Consider the following 20,223-nt stretch of genomic DNA (forward strand, 5'->3'; position numbering starts at 1 on the left):
ATACCTTTGATTGGTGTATGGCCATCAAATAGTGACGTTGAATTGAGTCGTGTGTGTGTGTGTGTGTGCGCGCGTGTGAAAGAGAGAGAGAGAGAGCGCGAGAGGTTGTAACGTGACCTCAACAACCCACTTGACGTTCTTGAAATTATTTAAGAGTCGAGCGTGACTCAGCCAGAGAGAGAGAGAGAGAGAGAGAGAGAGAAAAGGTTACGATGGCAATCAATTTCAACTCACGTACCTATTTGGGCTGACGACTCCACGAAAGCAACAGTGTGTTTGTGTCTGTTCGGCGTGTTCGCGCGAGGTCGCGAGGCAATCGGTCAGTTAATCATTCGCGCGCGCGCGAGAGAGAGAGAGAGAGAGAGAGAGAGAGAGGCCCGGGGGGACTATCTTTCACGAGGGGTGGCCTCGTCACGAGAGAGAGAGAGAGAGAGAGAGAGAGAGAGAGAGAGAGAGCGAGCTGTACAATGGAATCCTCTCCTAGAACTGCTGCATCAGCAGTGGCCTACTACAAACTCTTTGGCCTGGCAGACTGGGTGGACATGATAGCTATGCTGGTAGGTGGCGTGGCTGGACTGGCGCATGGTGCGGCCTTGCCCATCTATGTGCTCTTTCTTGGCAAGCTCATTGACGCCATTGGCAACTTTGCTGACACTGCTCAACTGTCCAAGCAAGTCTCCAAGGTAAGTAGCTCATTCTGTTGTCTAGAGCTGCTGCACTTTTGCATCGTTTGCAATTGCCGGGCATTCAAACAAGATGAGAGTTCACCTTGGGCTTCCAGAAAATCGATTTATTGTTATTCATTCTGTAAAAATCTGCATCATTTTCTACATAATCTTTTCTTTCGATTGTTTGTTCCCATTTCATTGCTTTACGCGTGATTTTATCCCTCTTTTTTCTTGTTTCCTGCAGAGTTGTAAGTATTTTTTCATCTTATTCATGCATTATTTTTTACTCTCTAATATGTACCTCAAAAACTGCCTTCTCTTCTTACTCTTTCTGCAGCAGTATAATTGGCTTTCCTTAGATGGATACTAATACTTTCTTCTGCTCATTTTTTTAAATTGTTAGAGCTTACTGAAGCTTGCCCTGACTGAATGAAGCATAGTGTTTGAAGTGAATGCGATCATGAATATCTAGCTATGAATTTTTTTGCATTGCATGCTAGGAAAAAAGAGAAGCAAAGTACGTTTTTGTTTGTCAGAAATTTAATGTAAGACTTGGAGAAGTCATGCATATTTGATAAAATTATCACCTTTTGAATTGAATAATTCCCTGCCGTGATTTTAATCATTACCGTGCGTGATTCTCTGCAGTACGCGCTCTACTTTGTCTATTTAAGCTTGGTGCGGCTTGGGACAGGATGGCTAGGTAAGCCCTTTTAAGACATTACAATTGAAAGTGACTTTTTAAGATGATTGAAGGTAGAACATTTTTGGCAGTAGTTATTAGAGACGGAGAAATGAAATGAAATGTTATATTAACATCTTTGAAAGGCCAAAATGACCGATGAGACCAAAGGTTACAACCGTATCGGATGTGATACAATCATATGAGGTAAAGCATAAAAGGAAAACACTCTAGATCCTAAAACAATCCCAGTAGGAAAGGTAATGAAACTGGTAGGCAAGTAGGATACAATCTCATGTTGCAAATTGGAGAATGGGTGTATGGCAATAAGGACACACTAATGGGGGAGTGGGTGGGATGATGAGTCACTCCATGAACTCTTACTTAGGTCATTGCAACCTGGAATAAATCTCCTCCATGGTGAAAACCCGGGGAGGTCTCATCCGGCCTCAAGCGGTGATACCCTCTATCCTCATGTGTGCACGCCTGCATAGATCTCCGATCAAACTCTCCCTTGACACACCATAGGTTTGTTACTGCCAATTAACACTTTGCACAAAGAATAAATACTAGTCTCCGGTTGGAGAGAGGTACATATATGTGTAGAGATATAGCGTAATAGATGCATAGAAATATGTTTATAACTTGAAAGACTAAGATAGACAAATTAGAGAGATAGAGAGAGAAGATTGAGAGTCACACAGTGTTGACCCGGAACGATAAGGCCCCTTCATAGGAATATGTTTTTAAATTACAAGTGTATGGGCTGAAAATTCAGCATGGAATTACCATCAACAAGTAAGAAAGTAATATTGTTGGTTTCCCCTCATTTGCATGTGTTGCCCTTACACGCACATGCTAGAGTTGGAGAAACTCACCCGTCTGTGCCCTACCCCAAAGGCCTACCAATTGGTCACACAACCAGTTGTCTTCTCTCGCACATCGAATGCGCGAGAGTGATGTCCTTCAATGAAGAAAAATTCAACAATGGCTTCCTCATGCATTCTCCTTCATGTGATCACTTCGTAACACCTCCTCCAATGTCTTCCTCACATAAGCTTGAATGATAGAGAGAGATAGCATGTGGAGGCTTCCTGGGCTGAATTAGAGAGTGATTTAAACAATGATGTCATGCTCCAAAAATGAGGGAAAAAGGGTTGCTTTTATAGATGAACTTGCCTCTTGAATAAGGAGGTTATGTGCTCAAGATTATGTGGTAGCATTATCACAAGTGTCTCGCCACTAATCTAAAAAGATAAATTATGTTTGACAAATGTTCTTACATGTCTCAAGTGTCTTCTTTTTTATAAAAAGGAAAAAGTGAATTGTCTTTTGTCTTTGACAAGTGTCCTTATACATGCAATAAGTGTCTTGACAGTTGGTCATACTCCTTTTAGATTCTTCTAGCCCTTGACTAGAAGCTTCTCGAACATTCTAGAATCGATGGAAAATTGACAACAAAAATATCAATACGAGAAACAAGTGAAAGATCTTTTTGAGTAGAATACGGTACACCTAATGCTCAAGCATTATCAAAACAACACTCAATGCAAGGCATCATGAACGTTTTACTGTGTGTGTGCCGAAGGTATCAAAGTTGACGATGCGGAAGCGTAGAGCAATAGGGAGAATACACAAGAGAGAGAAAGAGAGAGATAGAAAGACTGTTGAACCAACCAACTGGGCAATGAATTAGTGATTTACAATGGGGGACTTGGGTGTTGCCTACCCAAGACTTTGACAAATAAGTAAAATTAATACCTAGAGCCAAAGTAAATTTTGGGATCACATTAGGCCATTCACTTGAGATGCTATAACTTTAACACCCTCTGTGCAACTCATAATGGACATATTTAGGAAGGCCAATTCGATGGAAACTATCATGGACACCCCAGCAGTGGCCCATACTAAATACACCTCGGATTTGCTACCTCCAACTTTTTACCTTAATAGAATGCCATCTTGAGCATCGGTTGCCTCATGGAATAATTCAGACCACACTATATCCAAGAATCCCCATTTGTGAACTGTGAACACATCACCTTCAAGCATTCCTAGACAATGTACTCTAAAACCCATCCTCTCCATAATCTGGTCAACAACAATGAATTTGTTTACATATCCATAATGTATTTATACGTCGTGTTGGTTCTTCCTTGCCAGATGCATGTGCCTTGAACTCCGACTCACGAGTTCAAACACCAATAATTTGAACTCCAACACTTGGGTCAAAATCATCGAGCGAAACAAAGTGTCTTCTTGCATTTATAAGAACGGGCCTCAGACCTCATGGGTACCGAGACAGCTAATTGCACTTGCCTTTTCATCCTTGTCAAGCTTGCCTTTGCCTCCGAGCTTGTCCATTTGTCTTTGGCTTCACAATTCCAAGCCAAACAAATTGACGGCTTCCTTGAGAACTTCATCCTTGCATAGGCTGCTAGCTGGGCGCTGGTCGATTCAATTTCGTTAGCCCATAGTTGGTGTTGGTGTTGGGTTCAAGCCCTATTTATTTGTCTTAATCCGTGGGAAACCATCCGGTAACAAATTGATATAGGCCACTCTTTTTTGTGGAGTTCTACATGATAGAAAGGTGGCTAATATTACTCAGTATCTTTATATGTAGAATCTTTGTCAATCAATAATAACGAGCTGTTTTGCTTGGTCAATCTGCTCTCTCTCTCTCTCTCTCTCTCTCTCTCTCTCTCTCTCTCTCTCTCTCTTTGTCTCTCTCCCCTTGAATAACATGTCTTGAGTTCAACTCTCCTCGTCAGCTAGATCTTTAAGGTCTCTTGGGATAGTTTCCTACGAGGTTAAAACTCTCTTCTTCTCCTCTCTCTCTCTCTCTCTCTCTCTCTCTCTCTCTCTCTCTCTCTCTCTCTCTCTGTCGCGACATTTAGACGAAGGTTTCGAGAGAGTGCACTATCGCCAGGTTCGGTGAGAGTAGAAAAACTGTCGAGAGTCAAAGATGACTTAATGTATGAGAATGTACAGGTGATAAGGCGGAGCTGATCCTTTTGAGGGGTGACATTGAAAAAGAGATGTAAGCAAATGGGGAGACTTACAAAAAATCTATGTATGCAGATATGATGTAAGGTGCAACGGAAGTGAACGTTGAACTTGCTCAAGATGAGTGCTCCAAACTGTGCTCTAGGGTTCCTTTTACTTACGGAAGGGAGAGCCTTCCGTTCCTTTAGTGAGAGAGTGCAAATGATCACAAACAAAGTGAATGACACTGTGAATGAAGGCATTGAGATTGAGAGATAGAAAGAGAAGAGAATACGACACCAGAATGTACTCAAACCCTCCTCCAAGGGCCTTACTTTCCATGGCGAGCGAGGTCTATGCTAGTGATTCAAATCTGGTACAATATTCTAGATGCAATGGACTTGCCGACGATGTCGACGACAATGATGATGGCGACGAGACAGGCTGAAATCTGAAACGTTAGGGGCTGAAATCTGCAAATCTGCTATCTTCTGAATTTTGACTCTGTCTCGGCGAGGATGGCGATGGCGACGACGTGACGACGATGCGCTGAAAACGCAGATGCTGAAATCTGCGAACAGCGGGCTGAAACTGAAAATGCTGGCTGATTTAACCGTGCGGCGAGGATCTGCTATGTGGAGGTGAGATCTGCGAGGTTTCGGATTGATCTTGCGGAGTCTAAATGCTGAAAATGGAAAACGCTGATGCTATGGCTGGTTCTGTTGCCGAGAATCTGCAAAACGCTGATGTTGATCTGCAATTACAAAAACGCTAGGCCTGATCTTGTGATTTGCTAACGCCAGGGCTGATCTGCAATTTGCAAAACGCCAGGGTTGATCTGCTATTGCTGGAAATGCTAGTTTGAAACTGAGCCAAAACGCTGGTCTTGATCTGCTGTTGGCTGGAAATGCTAGGCCTCCCGCCGGTCTTGCTGAGAAGGTGCACCGTGAGTTGGTGGACTCTTATTGCCTCGTCTGCCAGAAAGTGCTAGCGCTAGGTTTCTTATATACTTTCTTGCAAAATTGCCCTACCTAGTTTCCCAACAAAGTCACTTACTAAAACTGGCTAAAATAGGGAAAATGGGTTCTGTGCACTGTAAAATGCTCATGATGGCTACTGACTGTAATGTTGATGATCATGCTGTGTACAACCAGAGGATATGCAACCACTCTAAGTGCCTGGACATGCACGGCTTGCGCATAGGCTCACAAACTTCAAAGGTGCCAGAACACTTCCTAAGCTGACGTGAACCCTAGACCTGAAGTAACTTGTCCATAAGCACGTAGGGCTAGATGTGCATGTGACATCCCCTCCTTTTTAAAGTGAGGTACTGGTCGAACAATATGGCGTCGAGGGAGATCCCCAACAATGTCTGGAATCCTGGGAAGGACTCTTCGCCAGCCCACTCTGATGCGTGGGTCGTGCGATACTTGAACTTCATGAAGGTGTGCAACGCTTGCTTCTTTGGGCCGCGTCGAAAGCGACACAAAGGGATCTGTGGCTGCTTCAATGGTCCACCTTCGGCTATGGATGTAGGTCCACCTTCTTCAAGAATCTCTGAGGAGGAAAATTCCTGAAACCACTTCCAACACAAAAACATGAACATATCCATTCCATGTAGAGTGACTAGAAAAATACTAGTGTTCTTAAAAGACTGTGCATGAGAGAGTCCATACCGGGAGCGAAGCCCGACACCTCAAGAGGAGATGTCTTGCTAACCTGCAAGGGGGCTCTTTCTACAAGAGTGTCACCAATCACATCATGCATACTACCAGAATCAAACAAGACCACCATGTGTTGACCATTCACATGACCATAACACTTCATGAGAGACTCATCAATGATAGGATCATGAGAAACTTGGGACACACGAGGTTCTCATTTATGGCATTAACAGAGGATGTGTGTTCTGTGAGTTCTTTAGATTCGTTAAATTCAATCTTAGGACATGTGTTCTTTATATGACCCTTGACGTGACAGTGATAACATCGACCTTCCTTAGAATAAATGACTTGTTCTTCTGCCGTGATGTATCCTCCTATGATTCCTTGTGTAGCTTTTTCATCTGGGGTGAGCTTAGGTTTAGCAAATGTGTTAGCTTTACCCTTAATTTCATTTTGAGTGTTCTTTTCCGAAAGACTATTGGAAGATTGGCTAGAAGAGTTACCGTTCTTACCATTCTTACCGTTTTGAGGATTCTGAGAGGTACTTTGAGACGACTTGTTCTCCTTAGGCTTTCCCTTATTGTGCTTCATTTATTGGGAGAGAGCAATTGCTACCACCTTGTTGAGATCCACGGGGTCGAAGACTTCTACATCAAACTTGATATGTTCGTCCAACCCAAAAAGGAATGCCTCTTTGCGGCGTGCGCTGATCATCCGATTTGCGCAATTGGATGCCGAGCTGCAAAACATTAATAATAAAAAAAATGACTAGCATACCATTTTGCTTGAGATTGTGCCTATCTTCTTTCAACCGCGCTAGGTACTGAGGAGGCATAAACCGTGCCTTGAGCTTGTCTTGGAAGTTGGCCCGATTGAAGGAAAGGGGCGCGCCTTCTTCGGCTTCCTCTAGGTGCATGGTCAACTGTGCCTCTTGCCATGCGTGGTACCAATTAATGGCATCACCAGCAAGGTACATGGCTGCCGTCAAAACCTTGCTATTCCCTGTCTTCTTAGTTGTCGCAAAATAAGCATTAAATTGATGCAACCAAGAATGAATAACACTAGCATCCATCTTACCGCCATACTTACTGAATGTGATCTTCTCTGTGACGGGGTTGTTAAGAGTCCGAATCTCTACTTGTGCTACTTGATGAACTACCAACATTTTTGACTGGCTTGGGCTTCGAGGTAAGTATCTGTAAGACCAACTCTTGCATGCGTTGCTCTCTCTGCGCCTCACGCTCTAACTCCAAGGCCGCTCTTTTGTCTTCGGTTGCCAAACGCGCTTGCTCGCACTCACGCTCCGAGGCTAACCGTCTTTCTTCGCGCTCGCGATCCAATTCTGCCTTTCTTTCTTTGCGCTCGCGATCCAATTTTGCCTTTCTTTCTTCGCGCTCGCGATCCAAGATTGCCTTTATTTCCTCGGCCGCCAAGCGCGTTTGCTCACGCTCGCGATCCAAGGCTGCCTTTCTTTCTTCGCGCCCGCGCTCCAAGGCGGCGCGTTGCGCTTCTTGTCATGTCCTGCATCGTCTTGACCAAAGCCTCCATAGGATTTGGTGCAACCCTTGGCGTAGATGGGGAGGGGGGAGTGTCGGAAAAACCTCCTGGTGGGGAAAATTCTTCTTCTCCACCTCCATGCTCATTACCTTCACACAAAGTATCCATTCCGCTTCAGGTGATGACCATACATTGAGATCTTCGGTACTTAAGTCCACGAGGAACTTAGGTTCTTGAGTCCGTGAGTTCTTGAGGTCTTTCTTTAGCTTGCCATCTGTATTAGAGAAGGATCTTCTCTTACCTGAGCTCTACTCTTCCCTGCGGGCGCACCCCTTGGCGGCCTTGCGCTCACACCAAGGTTACTTTTCCCACCTCACGTCGATCGGCCAACCCCTAAGTGCACGGTCCGCTCTTAATGAGTGAAAAGAGGAACAAGGGGAGGCCGGCCAAGCCCTTCTTTCTTGGGTTACCTCTCACTCTTCAAAAACACGATTAGGAATCGACACGCCCAAGTGGACTTGGGTTACGTGCGACCGCAACAAGCAAAACAAAATCTGTGGTTCTTTCCTTGAGTGATACAAAAACACTGCCAAATCTCTGATACCAATGTAAGGTGCAACGGAAGTGAACGAGTGCTCAAGATGAGTGCTCCGAATTGTGCTCAAGGGTTCCTTTTACTTACGGAAGGGAGAGCCTTCTGTTCCTTTAATGAGAGAGTGCAAATGATCACAAACAAAGTGAATGACAGTGTGAACGAAGGTATTGAGAGAGAGAGAGAGAGAGAGAGAGAGAGAGAGAGAGAGAGAGAGAGAGAGAGAGAAGAGAATACGACACCAGAATGTAGTCAAACCCTTCTCCAAGGGCCCCACTCTCTATGGTGAGAGAGATCTATGCTATTGATTGCACAAATCTGGTACAATGGTCTATATGCAATGGACTTGCCGACGATGTCGACGACAATGATGACGGCAACGAGACGGGCTGAAATCTGAAACGTTAGGGGCTGAAATTTGCAAATCTGCTATCTGTTGAATTCGATGGCGACGACGATGCGCTGAAACGCAGATGCTGAAATCTGCGAATAGCAGGCTGAAACTGAAAACGCTGGCTGATCTAACCGTGCGGCGAGGATCTGCTGTGGGGAGGTGAGATCTGCGAGGTTTGGGACTGATCTTGCGGAGTCTAAATGCTGAAAATGGAAAACGCTGATGCTATGGCTGGTTCTGTCGTCGGGAATTTGCAAAATGCTGATGTTGATCCGCAATTGAAAAAACGCTAGGCCTGATCCTGTGATCTGCTAACATCAGGGCTGCATCTGCAAAACGCTAGGGCTGATCTGCTATTGCTGGAAACGCTAGGCTGAAACTGAGCCAAAACGCTGGTCTTGATCTGCTGTTGGTTGGAAAAGCTAGGCCTCTTGCCCGTCTTGCTGAGAAGGTGCACCGTGAGTTGGTGGACTCCTATTGCCTCTTCTGCCAGAAAGTGCTAGCGCTAGGTTTCTTATATAGTGTCTTGCAAAATTGCCCTACCCAGTATCCCAACAAAGTCACTTACTAAAAATGGCTAAAATAGGGAAGGTGCAGTGTAAGGTGCAGTGGAATGAATATTGAACTTTGCTCAAGATGAGTGCTCCGAACTGTGCTCAAGGGTTCCTTTTACTTACGGAAGGGAGAGCCTTCCGTTCCTTTAGTGATAAGAGTGCAATGACACAACAAAGTGAATGGACACTGTGAGTGGAGGTGCTGAGACTGAGAGATAGAGAGAGAAGAATACGACACTAGAATGTTGTCAAACCCTCCTCCGAAAGCCCCACTCTCTTATGGCGAGAGCGGTCTACTTATGATTGCACAAATCTCTACAATGCTTTGGACTTGCCGACGATGTCGACGACGAGATGGGCTGAAATCTGAGAATGCTAAGGGCTGAAATCTGCAAATTTTTATCTGCTGAATTCTGACTCTATGTCGGTGACGATGTCGATGGCGACGATGCGACGACGACGTGTTGAAAACGCAGATGCTGAAATCTGCGTTTTCTGAGCTGAAACTGTAAACTTCGATGGATCTGAGCGTGCAACGAGGATCTGTTGCAGGAAGGTAAGATCTGCGAGGTTCGGGGCTTCTTCTGCGATGTCTGACTACTGAAAGCTAAAAACGTTGATGCTTCTTGGTGTTCCGTCGCGGTGAATCTGCAAAACGCCAGGGCTGATCTGCAAACCAAAAACGCTAGGGCTAAAAACTGTTCTGTTGCTGTCTGTTGTCCTGCAAATGAAAAACGCTAGGCTTCTTGATCTGTCTTGCTGTTGTCGGGGCTGATTTGCTGTGCACAAAACGCCAGGCTGCCTGTGGATGAAAGCGCTAGGTCCTTGCAGATGCAAAAACGCTAGCTCTTCTGAATTTTCTCAATGTCATTCCATGTGCTGGCCGGAATACTTGGTCCCCATACCTCTACTCCATACAATAGCATTTGGACCACACACGCATTGAAAGCCAAGGACTTTATTTCCCACCTTCTAGTGATGCTTTGTTTGCACATGTTTTCAAACTCGTAATACCTTGCTTGTCTTGCCGCAGTTCTTGTTTTTGCACATTGCCCCCATCTATGATTTGAAGGTATAATGATGCCCAGGTATTTAAAGCTGTCAACTGCTTGAATCTCTTGCCCATCATACATAAGGGCGGGCTGATCCTTTGATTTGTGTGTACAAGTCGCCATACATTTTGTTTTTGTGACATTCACTGAGAGTCTTGTAGCTTCGCAGAAAGCATGTACCGCATCCAATTTTTTTGCAAAAGAGATATGCTTTGCGCTAAAAGAACCACATCATCGGCATAAATGAGGAGTAGCAAAGTAATGAGGCCTATGCTTGGTGCATCTTCATTATCTTGCGTCGTTTGGCATATAAAGTCCTCAAGCTCATCTATGCATAGCCCAAATAATGTTGGAGACAAAGGACACCCTTGTTTGACGCCCATTGTGCTAAAAAACTCTTTGGAGAAGCCTGTTTGCATTTTCAGTTTACATCGAACCGCATGGTATAGGCGTGCCACCGCAACCCTCAAATGGATGGGAACCCCAATGGTCTCCATGCAGGACCATAACCCATGACGAGATACTTTATCAAACACTTTCTTAAAGTCCACAAAACAGCAGTACATAGTTTCCCCTTTGAGTAGCGCCTCTTCCATCATAATCCGGATTGTAATCAAGTGGTCTATGGTACTATGTTTTTCTCTAAAACCTGCTTGACCGATAGCCCTCTTTCCACTGTTTTCAGCCCATGTGCTAATATCTTTTTCTGTCAGACTCCCAAAAAGTTTTGCCATGCAAGAACCCACCATGATGGTGCGGTAGTTCTGAGTAGGTTATGGTCTCGTCCTTTAAACAAAGCTTTGACCCAATTCTCTTGCCAATCTTTAGGCATACCTTGGTGAATAGCTTGATTCATCATGCAGTGTATCCATTTCTTAGCTTCATTACCCGACCATTTCAGCATTTCGGAGTTGAAGTGCAAAATGTCAGAGGCTTTCCCAGTGGCTAGTTTTTTCAAACCTCTCATAGCCGCTGCAAAAGTTAAAGGTTCCTTAGTGTCAACCTGAATTTCAGCATTTATCATTATTTGAGCATCGGTGGGAGCATAGAGTGTTTGTGCATATACATACATTTCGTCCATGCTGAAATTTCCTAGTATATCCTCCTTTTTACCTTTCATGTTGCGCCATGCTTTCTTGGGTTCTTTCTTAAATTGAATCACCTCTTGCTCCTCCTTCAAAAGTTCATGCATCCTTCTCTTTTTCCTTTTCAGCATTCTGTATTCCTTGGTTGCAATTTCCCACTCCTTCGTGGACTTATTGAAGCACTTTAGCTTGCGTTTGGTTGCTTTACACTCTTCATCAAACCATGGGTTATGAGGGAGACCCTTCACTTGTTGTTGGTCTCTTTTAGATCGCCCCATAGTGACCTTTGCTGCCTCTTCTATTGCTTGACGAAAGGTAGCCCAATTTTCGAAATGTTCTGGGATATGCATTGTCTACTCAATAGGTTGTCCAAAAAAGTGGCATAGTCAAATTTATTTGTAACTTGCATTCGATATGCCCAACTTGTCGCCTTTTGGAGGCGTTGTGTAGGCATGTGTGGGAGGTCTAGACATACATGAATTGGAGTATGGTCCGAGTTCGGTGACCGAGCACCAATTTTAAAGTGTCCAATTAAATCCAATGCATTGTGGCTAACTAACGCATAATCATTAGAGAGAGAGAGAGAGAGAGAGAGAGAGAGAGAGAGAGAGAGAGAGAGAGAGAGAGAGAGATGAAATAAAATGTTATATTGACTTCTTCAAAAGGCCAAAATGACCTATGAGACAGAAGAAGAAGACAGATTGTTTTAACGTCGTAGGAAACTATCCCAAGAGACAGACCTTAAAGATCTATTCGACAAGGAGAGTTGAACGAGAGAGAGAGAGAGAGAGAGAGAGAGAGAGAGAGAGAGAGAGAGAGAGAGCTGCTTTATGTTGTTCATAGAGGTCTCGATGTGGATGCACACTGGAGATAGACAAGCTGCTCGATTAAGAATACGCTATGTGAAAGCTCTTCTCTCGCAGGATGTGGGCTTCTTTGACACCAAGATGTCCACTGGTGAAGTGGTAGCTGGGATTGCAAGTGATACCACTCTTGTCCAAGAGGCCATTGGAGCCAAGGTTTGTCCTACTTGTCCCTTTTGTGATGAAGTTGTCCATCTAGGGAAGATAGAATGAATTATATGCATGTCCATCAAGTCAGCGATTTGGTTGAATCATGGAACGCATGTGTGTTGATGGTTTTGGTTAGATTGTGAAAGATAATGATACCAATATGCATATAGAATTAGTGTTTTGATGAGTATAGCTAGTGTTTTATGTTCTATTGAAATTGCCAAACAGCAAAGAAAAGCAAGTGGGTCTAATTAAAGCATTGCATGTGAATGGTTCGTCCACAAGAAGGCCCTGGAGGTTGTCATTTATTGATGGTTCTCTGGATTCTAGATTTTAATTTAGATAAAATGGGAGCTTTGAATATCTATTGCAACTAAGAGAAATGTATAGTACCATGATTTTATTTATTTAAGAAATCCTTTTTGCGGTCCTCTTTTTTCCGTCTTTGTTTGCACTCCTCATAAACACTTTTTGTTGAAATGATGAATGTTACAGTGTATATCTGTGCAAATGATGAACTTATCTATGATTGTGATTGTAAAATTCCTTTTATACTTGCCTATAGAAAGTTGATCCATAGGACCAATCGGATACATCTTCCACTTTGGGCATCGCACCTTGGTCCTCACAGTTCTCTCTCCTTGGGGAAAAGTTTTAAATCCTATGGCAGCAACATCCAACCTTTGGTTAGTCTCAGAACAGTAGTCTTTTCAGCCCAAGACACAGACTCCCACCTTATAGATGAATCAGAGGTATCATTGAGCACCATAGGGGCAGACATGAAGGCATCTCGGTCACAATGAGCTACATCTTCTCACGAGGAAGAAAGAAAGAAAGTTTACTAACGTCTTCTAGAGGGTGAAGTCGGCCTATGAGACAGAACGGTTGACATGTGTCCATCAGGCTTGGAAGGAGCTCTTTTACCTGCCATTCAGCCGTTTTTGGAATGAGATAACTACCTTGCTGCCCTTAGACAGGTAGCCTTCCCTTTTTCATTATTGACCATGTACCCACCCATGGTCAATAATGAGATAATTACCTTGCTGTCCTTACCCAGCTAGGCTCCCCTTTTTCATTATTGACCATGTAGCCATGTACCCATGGGGTACGACCGTGACCCAACGGACCGATTGGATGAATCGGAGATGTATCAGATCCCTCCGACGTCTAGACGGGGGGAAAGGATGAAATTCTCCTTAATAGCAAAAAGTTATGAAACTATGTGCGAACTCGAATGACTTGATGATACTGATGCATGGGTTGCCTCATCAATGGGCAAGAGGAGTGTTGGAGACTCTAATTGTCGCCGGATCGGAACTCCACCTATGAGCCGACGCCCAAGTTGGGTATGGCAATTTCTCTCGAAAACCCGCCGGGGTGATCAAGGTTTTGGCGAGTGAGGGAAACCAAGTCTCGTAGTATGTGGATCCCTACGGGGCTCTTGGGCGCTGTCACACCCCTAATGGGGTCCGCTAGGGATCCCTTGGATAAACTAACAAGGGTGCAATTTCTAAAAGATTGAACGGGCTAACCATCCACAAGGCGGTGTCTAAGGTCTCTAATTGAGATTGAAATGGCTCGCTAAAGTAAAAAAAAATGTACTGGGAATTTCCTCCTTGGGTGACCCACCCAAGAAGGAGAAATTGCTTGAGTGGTCAAGGGTGGTAATACAAATTCTCCAAGAGACTATAGTTGTTGAATCTGAAAGCTTATCAAGGTTCCACCTGCTTCATTCTGATGTCAAGAGAGACATATCTTCGGAAAGCCAAATTTTACAAGGATTTACATCTTATCTGGCATGAATGCTTCTTATTTTCATGAGTATTACGGAGCCTGTAAGGCTTATCAGTATCTAATATGCTTGTACCTAATTGTATGATGATATTTTTGAGTAAATTGGAAGGGGGAGAGATGAACCTTTTACTTATACAAATTCATTGAATGAGCTTGTGGATTCCGTGTTTTGTGCAGACAGGAAATCTTATGCATCACATGGGTCAATTTGTAGGTGGTATGGTGGTTTCCTTTGTCACCTTGTGGCAGCTGTCACTGCTGACTCTGGCTGTGTTGCCGGTGACTGTGATGTCGGCAGCGTTTTACGCCTATGTTATGGTTGGAATCACTGCTAGAAACCAACGAGCATATTCACGAGCAGCAGAGGTGGCTCATGAGGTTGGACTCTTTCATACTTTCAGTGTGTGCATCAAAGATGGGGCTTTACCCTCTTAGTTTAATACACTGACTATCTAGCCATTGCAGGTAATAGCCCAAGTAAGGACAGTACACTCGTTTGTTGGAGAGAAAAAGGCATTCCGTTCCTATTTGGATGCTTTGCAAATAACCAAGAAGCTGGGGATCCAAGGAGGGCTGGCAAAAGGACTGGGGATAGGGGCACTCTATGGGCTAGGCTTTGGCTCTTTTGGGCTGCTTCTGTGGTTCTCTGGAAGGTTAATAGAGAAAGGAATCACAAATGGAGGTGAAGCCTTTACCACTATACTCAATGTCATCTCTAGCTCCCTGTAAGTTATCGATCTAGTAGAGAGGCAGACAGCATCATTTCTTTTACTTTGCATGAATGAGGTGTGTAATACTTTTCTTATAAAGGTATCAGTTTTCTTTCATAAACTCTCCAGTGTTTGGTCTTCTTTAAGTGGAAAAACACAAGTAGGAGACTAACAGGGGGCGAAAGTGAAAAGTTGTATTAGCTACTACCCTTGAGAGGGGTTTCACAAGAACTGTATCATGGGGCAGGCCAACATAAGTGAGGTGAAGCAGAAATGGAGAAATAAAGAATCACAGGTCGTTGGCAAAGCTCTGAAAGGACGTCCAGACATCTCTGATCAGAGAAGGATATGATCTGGGATTATCAATTCACGAAAGAGGCATGGAATCTCATACTTGGACAGGACATGTGCACCCAGACTTGCATCAATAAGGAAGAACATTCAAATTGATGATAAAGCAATTGGGCAAAAGGATGAAACACTGCTTCACGAGCAAAGAAAAATGGAACTCATTAAGCCATCAGTCAATATTCCTTGAACTTTGACAACATCATGAGAGTAAGAAAGATGAGAGACTTGAATTTTGGGGAACATAAGGGGGCGAGACCAAAAAGAGGGTTCACTTGTTGGGCTTGTTGCATACATGAAGCAGGGCCTTGTGCATTGGCCAAAACCTTTTGCAATGCAAGTCACACCTGCCATAGTGCTTGCTATCTTTTGAAGTGTGCAAGGACCAAGAATAATTGTGCTATAAGGTCTCGAGTTGCAATATTTGTGGCCTTTGTAACTTAACAGTAGGTCATTTTGTGCTTCTGTGACAGAGCTTTAGGGCAAGCTGCTCCTGACATAGCCACAATAAGTAAAGCTAAAGTCGCAGGTTACACTATTTTGGAGATGATAAAGAGAAAACCCCTGATATCTAACAATACTGATGGCCTGATGCTTGAACAAATAAGTGGAAACATTGAGCTGCAAAATGTCAGTTTCAGTTATCCTTCTCGACCAGACATCGATATCTTTCAAAAGTTCTCTCTCCTCATTCCAGCTGGGAAGGTGGTTGCTATAGTAGGAGGAAGTGGTGCAGGGAAAAGCACTGTGATCTCATTAATTGAGAGGTTCTATGATCCAACGTCAGGTGTGGGCTCAAACTAGCAGTGTTGACTTGGTTATAGATGCTACCAATGCTAAATCTTCTGTGGTGCTGCCACAGGGGAAGTTCTTTTGGATGGACACGACATAAAAACCATGCAGCTCAAATGGTTGAGGAATCAAATGAGCCTTGTGAGTCAAGAACCAGCCCTTTTTGCTACCAGTATACGGGAGAATATCATGTGTGGGAAGGCGGGGAGCGTTTCACTGGATGATGTAGTAAAGGCAGCATCAGTTGCATGTGCAAACACTTTCATTGACACACTCCCGAAGGGCTATGAAACTCAGGTCTCTCTGCTTTCTCTATAGCTGTTTTGTAAGGATTTATAAATATTGATCTAGTACAACTTCTTTACCGGGCATTTTAGTTCATAAAACCTCCCATGCAAACAATCCTCTTGTCTTTTAGCAAATTTTGCTTGCTCTTGACTGTGGACACAGGTAGGTGAAAGAGGTGTGCAGCTGTCTGGAGGTCAAAAACAGCGGATAGCAATTGCAAGAGCTATGCTGAGGAATCCCGCAATACTTCTTTTGGATGAGGCTACCAGTGCTCTAGATTCAGATTCTGAGAAGAGTGTCCAGGAGGCTCTTGATCGAGTAATGGTTGGCCGAACCACTGTGGTTGTGGCCCACCGTTTATCAACAATCCGGAAAGCTGATATAATCGCTGTTTTGCAAGAGGGGAAAGTTGCAGAACTTGGATCACATGAAGAGCTGATGGAAAAAGATGGTGTTTATGCTGCCCTCATGAAAATTCAAACGGATGGGCCAGCTGATAGCAGGCAAGTGAGGGGCTGGCTGTACTTGACACTTTTCTTCCAAATAGTGATTTGTAGAGGAGCAACTTGGTTCTGCTCATAGTACTTTTTGTTTTGTGATGACAGGACAGGTCGACCGGTCGTAGATGGGCACCTTTCACAACACTCCTTGCCTCAGCATTCCCTTTCACAACGAACTTTCAGCTTCAGATCCATCACGGATTCACTTCCTGCAGAGGGATTGACGAGTAAAGAGTTTGAGCTCAATGGTGTCGATGTTGTTGGTCCAAGACCATCCTTGGTGAAGCTGATGAGAATGAATGCAAATGAGTGGCCTTTTGGGCTTCTGAGTGCAACTGCAGCAATTGTTGCAGGTGCTCAGAGCCCCCTTTTTGCTCTGATAATATCTCAAGCTCTTGTATACTTCTATTTACATGATATGGGTGCAATGAAGCGGGAACTCCAGAAAGTTTCTCTATACTGTTGTGGGGCGGGTGTGCTAGTTGCATTGGCATACACATGCGAATTTTACTTCACTGGTCTTGCTGGAGAAAGAGTCACATTGCGGATCAGGAAGGCGATGTTTTCTGGTACAACTGCTTGCTATGTAAGTTTGTCTTTAAATTCAACATGTACATGTGTGCAAGCTTATCTGACCCTTTCAGTATTGTAGCTATACTGCAGAATGAAATTGGCTGGTTTGACTTGAACAGCAGCACTCTACTTGCCTCTCGCTTGGCGGCTGATGCCCCTTTGGTGAAAGGTGCTATCGTGGATCGCGCCATCACTCTTCTGCAAAATATGGGATTGATTGTTACTGCATTTTCCATAACGCTCAGCCTTCAATGGAGAATTACGTGGGTCATGATCGTTAGTTTTCCAGCTCTGATTATTGCATATCTAGGACAGGTATGATTGTACATGGCGTTTGACCCTTCAGAGTACATGTGTTTTGGACTGAACCTTATTTTTTGTGCGATTATAGATGCAATTGATGAAAGGTTTTAGTGGCGATATACATACAGCTTACATGAGGGCCAACATGGTGGCAGGCGAAGCCGTCACCAACATTCGCACAGTAGCAGCGTTCTCAGCAGAAGAGAAGGTTTTAAATCTCTTCTGTAAGGAGCTTAGTGAGCCTAGAAAGAAAGCATTCGTTCAAGGACAGATAGGAGGGATCGGTTATGGGGCGTCCCAGTTTGTTTTGTTCTGTTGGTGTGCTCTGGCACTATGGTGGGCATCGGTGTTGATAGGGAAAGGAGAGGCCAACTTTGGTCAGTCAATGAAATGCTTTATAATTCTCTTAATTACAGGATTTGGCATCTCAGAAGCCTTTGCAATGGCTCCAGACTTGCTTCGCAGCACCAAAACGTTACAAGGTGTCTTCCAAATCTTGTACAGGCGGACTCAGATTGATGTTCGAGACCCGAGTGCAGAAGAGGTGCATGCGATCAACGGAACCATTGAGTTCAAGAATGTATATTTCAGCTATCCATCCAGATCAGAGGTACCCATCCTTACTGACTTCAATCTTCGAGTACGAAGAGGCTATACCCAGGCTCTGGTAGGAGCCAGTGGGTCTGGGAAAAGCTCGGTTATTGCGCTTATCTGCAGGTTCTATGATACCCAGAGAGGACATGTGTTTATAGATGGCAAAGACATCAAGAAGTTGAGGCTGGAGTCCTTGAGGCGATGCATAGGTTTAGTGCAGCAAGAGCCAGCCCTCTTTAGCACAAGCATATATGAGAACATACGGTATGGCAAAGAAGGGGCAACAGAAGCAGAGGTTGTGGAGGCTGCCAAAGTGGCCAATGCTCATGGCTTCATCAGTGGGCTCCCGGGGGGGTATAAAACAGAGGTGGGGGAGAGAGGGATCCAGTTGTCTGGCGGCCAGAAACAGAGAGTGGCCATAGCCAGGGCTGTCCTCAAGAACCCAGCCATTTTACTTCTGGATGAGGCTACAAGTGCCTTAGATATGGAGTCTGAGAAGCTGGTGCAAGAGGCCTTAAACAACATGATGCAGCACCGAACCACTGTGTTAGTAGCGCACCGCCTCTCCACGGTGAAGAATGCACATTCCATTGCTGTGCTTGGGAATGGGTCCATCAAGGAGCAAGGCAGCCACCATGAGCTAATTGCCAAGGAAGGTGCTTACTTCCAGCTGCTTAATCTCTCAGGGTCAGAAGATTTGGAATTGTAATTGCAATGGTCTCGTGTGATGCAAATGGCAACGGCGATGGCGACCGCATTGGCATTGGCAATGGTTTTGGGTGATGCAAATGGCAAAGACAATTCACAAAAGCAGTATGGTTACATCTCTCTAAATACGCTCGATATTTCTAGCAGCAACACAGAAAATGGCCCCTGCATCACATTAAAAAAAAAAGATGGCCATAGAGATACAATCATGTACAAAATTGTTTCGCAAAGGCCGAGCACATGCGAAGGATATGAAACCCAGGGAGACACAGATGGACACTGGCAAGTAATGTGCATCCGTTCCAAGGTCTCAACAAGATGTGAAGCTATTGGCAATATAAAAATGATAACCGATCTAGGGAAGTATAAATTGTGGCACTCGTATATGTGCTAAGCCATAGAAAATGGCAGGTAATTTGTATAATAATCAAAAGGCTCTCCACATCTTTGTTTCTCAAATAAGAACATACTTGTATTTTTAAAGGTGATCCATACATATTGGAAAATAAAGCTCTTTTTTATGAATGATCATGTGCATTGTTGACGTTGGCAATATTTTCCTTGTAACCACTTTGTATTGAGAGAAAAAACAATGGAGTCTTTAATCAAATGAAAACAGTATGAAACCTAAGTCCATATGCAGGGTTTTTACTGGGATTTATAAACTAAAATGCCCCATTTTATCTTCGAAATTAAGGTCCAAAGGAGTTACAACCAGGAATCTTCAATTTCAGTTGAGAAATTTATATGTGAGCACTAGTACAAAAATCAAAAGGCTCTCCACATCTTTGTTTCTCAAATAAGAACATACTTGTATGGAAAAGAAAACTCTTTTTTTAATGAATGATCATATGCATTATACGAATGGGGTATGTTGGTTGGAATGGCCTTTGTTGACATTTGCAATATTTCCCTTGTAACAATGGAGTATTGAGAGAAAACAATGGAGTCCCTAACCAAATGAAAACAGTATGAAACCCAAGTCCATATGCAGGGTCTCAACAGTTGGGTAACGACAACAACTCAATCCTCTTCTACTGAATGGAAGTTGATTCTGATAGTAATACCAATTCAATGATAGGATTTGATGGCAATCTTTTCTTCTTGTGAATGGATGAGTGTTTTGGCCTTTGGATAGGTTTGAAGAGAGTTTGCTCTTCCACAAGGAAGAACGAATTTTCCACAATTGAAAGCTTAAACTTGGTAATCCAATTTTGATCTTCCGAGTTGGACCTTCGAAGGCTCTTCTCTTTCACATTGGAAATCTCATTTTGTGTACAGATGCTATGTCCAAACTAATGAGACAACCAGGATTTATGCCCAATTTATAAACTAAAATGCCCCATTTTGTCTTGGAAATTAAGGTCCAATGAAGTTACAATCATGAATCTTCAATTTCAATTAAGAAATTCACGCCCCACTGGGAT

At 43.8% G+C, this 20,223-nt stretch overlaps 1 protein-coding gene across 2 annotated transcripts; it reads left to right on the forward strand.

The window, feature by feature from the left end:
• The first annotated feature begins 332 nt into the window (after positions 1-332).
• Positions 333-19,321, forward strand: LOC147424276 (ABC transporter B family member 2-like). 2 transcript variants are annotated; one of them, XM_086501765.1, is made up of 11 exons: positions 333-683; positions 1,317-1,371; positions 12,017-12,192; positions 14,158-14,358; positions 14,446-14,705; positions 15,512-15,825; positions 15,901-16,127; positions 16,281-16,621; positions 16,724-17,187; positions 17,271-17,506; positions 17,583-19,321. In XM_086501765.1, the coding sequence occupies exons 1-11, from the start codon at positions 468-470 to the stop codon at positions 18,795-18,797; spliced, it is 3,705 nt and encodes a 1,234-aa protein (XP_086357891.1). In that variant the 5' UTR covers positions 333-467; the 3' UTR covers positions 18,798-19,321. The 2 variants fall into 2 exon arrangements, with proteins under 2 accessions (XP_086357891.1, XP_086357892.1); XM_086501766.1 differs by lacking the exons at positions 333-683; positions 1,317-1,371 and having other exon boundaries at positions 12,053-12,192; positions 14,195-14,358.
• Positions 19,322-20,223: the final 902 nt, after the last annotated feature.

Source organism: Adiantum capillus-veneris, chromosome 26, assembly GCF_014529385.1.
Source record: "Adiantum capillus-veneris isolate H3 chromosome 26, ASM1452938v2, whole genome shotgun sequence".
NCBI lineage: Eukaryota > Viridiplantae > Streptophyta > Polypodiopsida > Polypodiales > Pteridaceae > Adiantum > Adiantum capillus-veneris.

Bases quoted from the DNA above. Each gene is read 5' to 3' on its own strand.
- LOC147424276 (XM_086501765.1), top strand. From the start codon at position 468: ATGGAATCCTCTCCTAGAACTGCTGCATCAGCAGTGGCCTACTACAAA. The intron at 16,128-16,280 runs GTCTCTCTGCTT...CTGTGGACACAG, and splicing joins CGAAGGGCTATGAAACTCAG to GTAGGTGAAAGAGGTGTGCA. The intron at 17,188-17,270 runs GTACAACTGCTT...TCAGTATTGTAG, and splicing joins CAGGAAGGCGATGTTTTCTG to CTATACTGCAGAATGAAATT.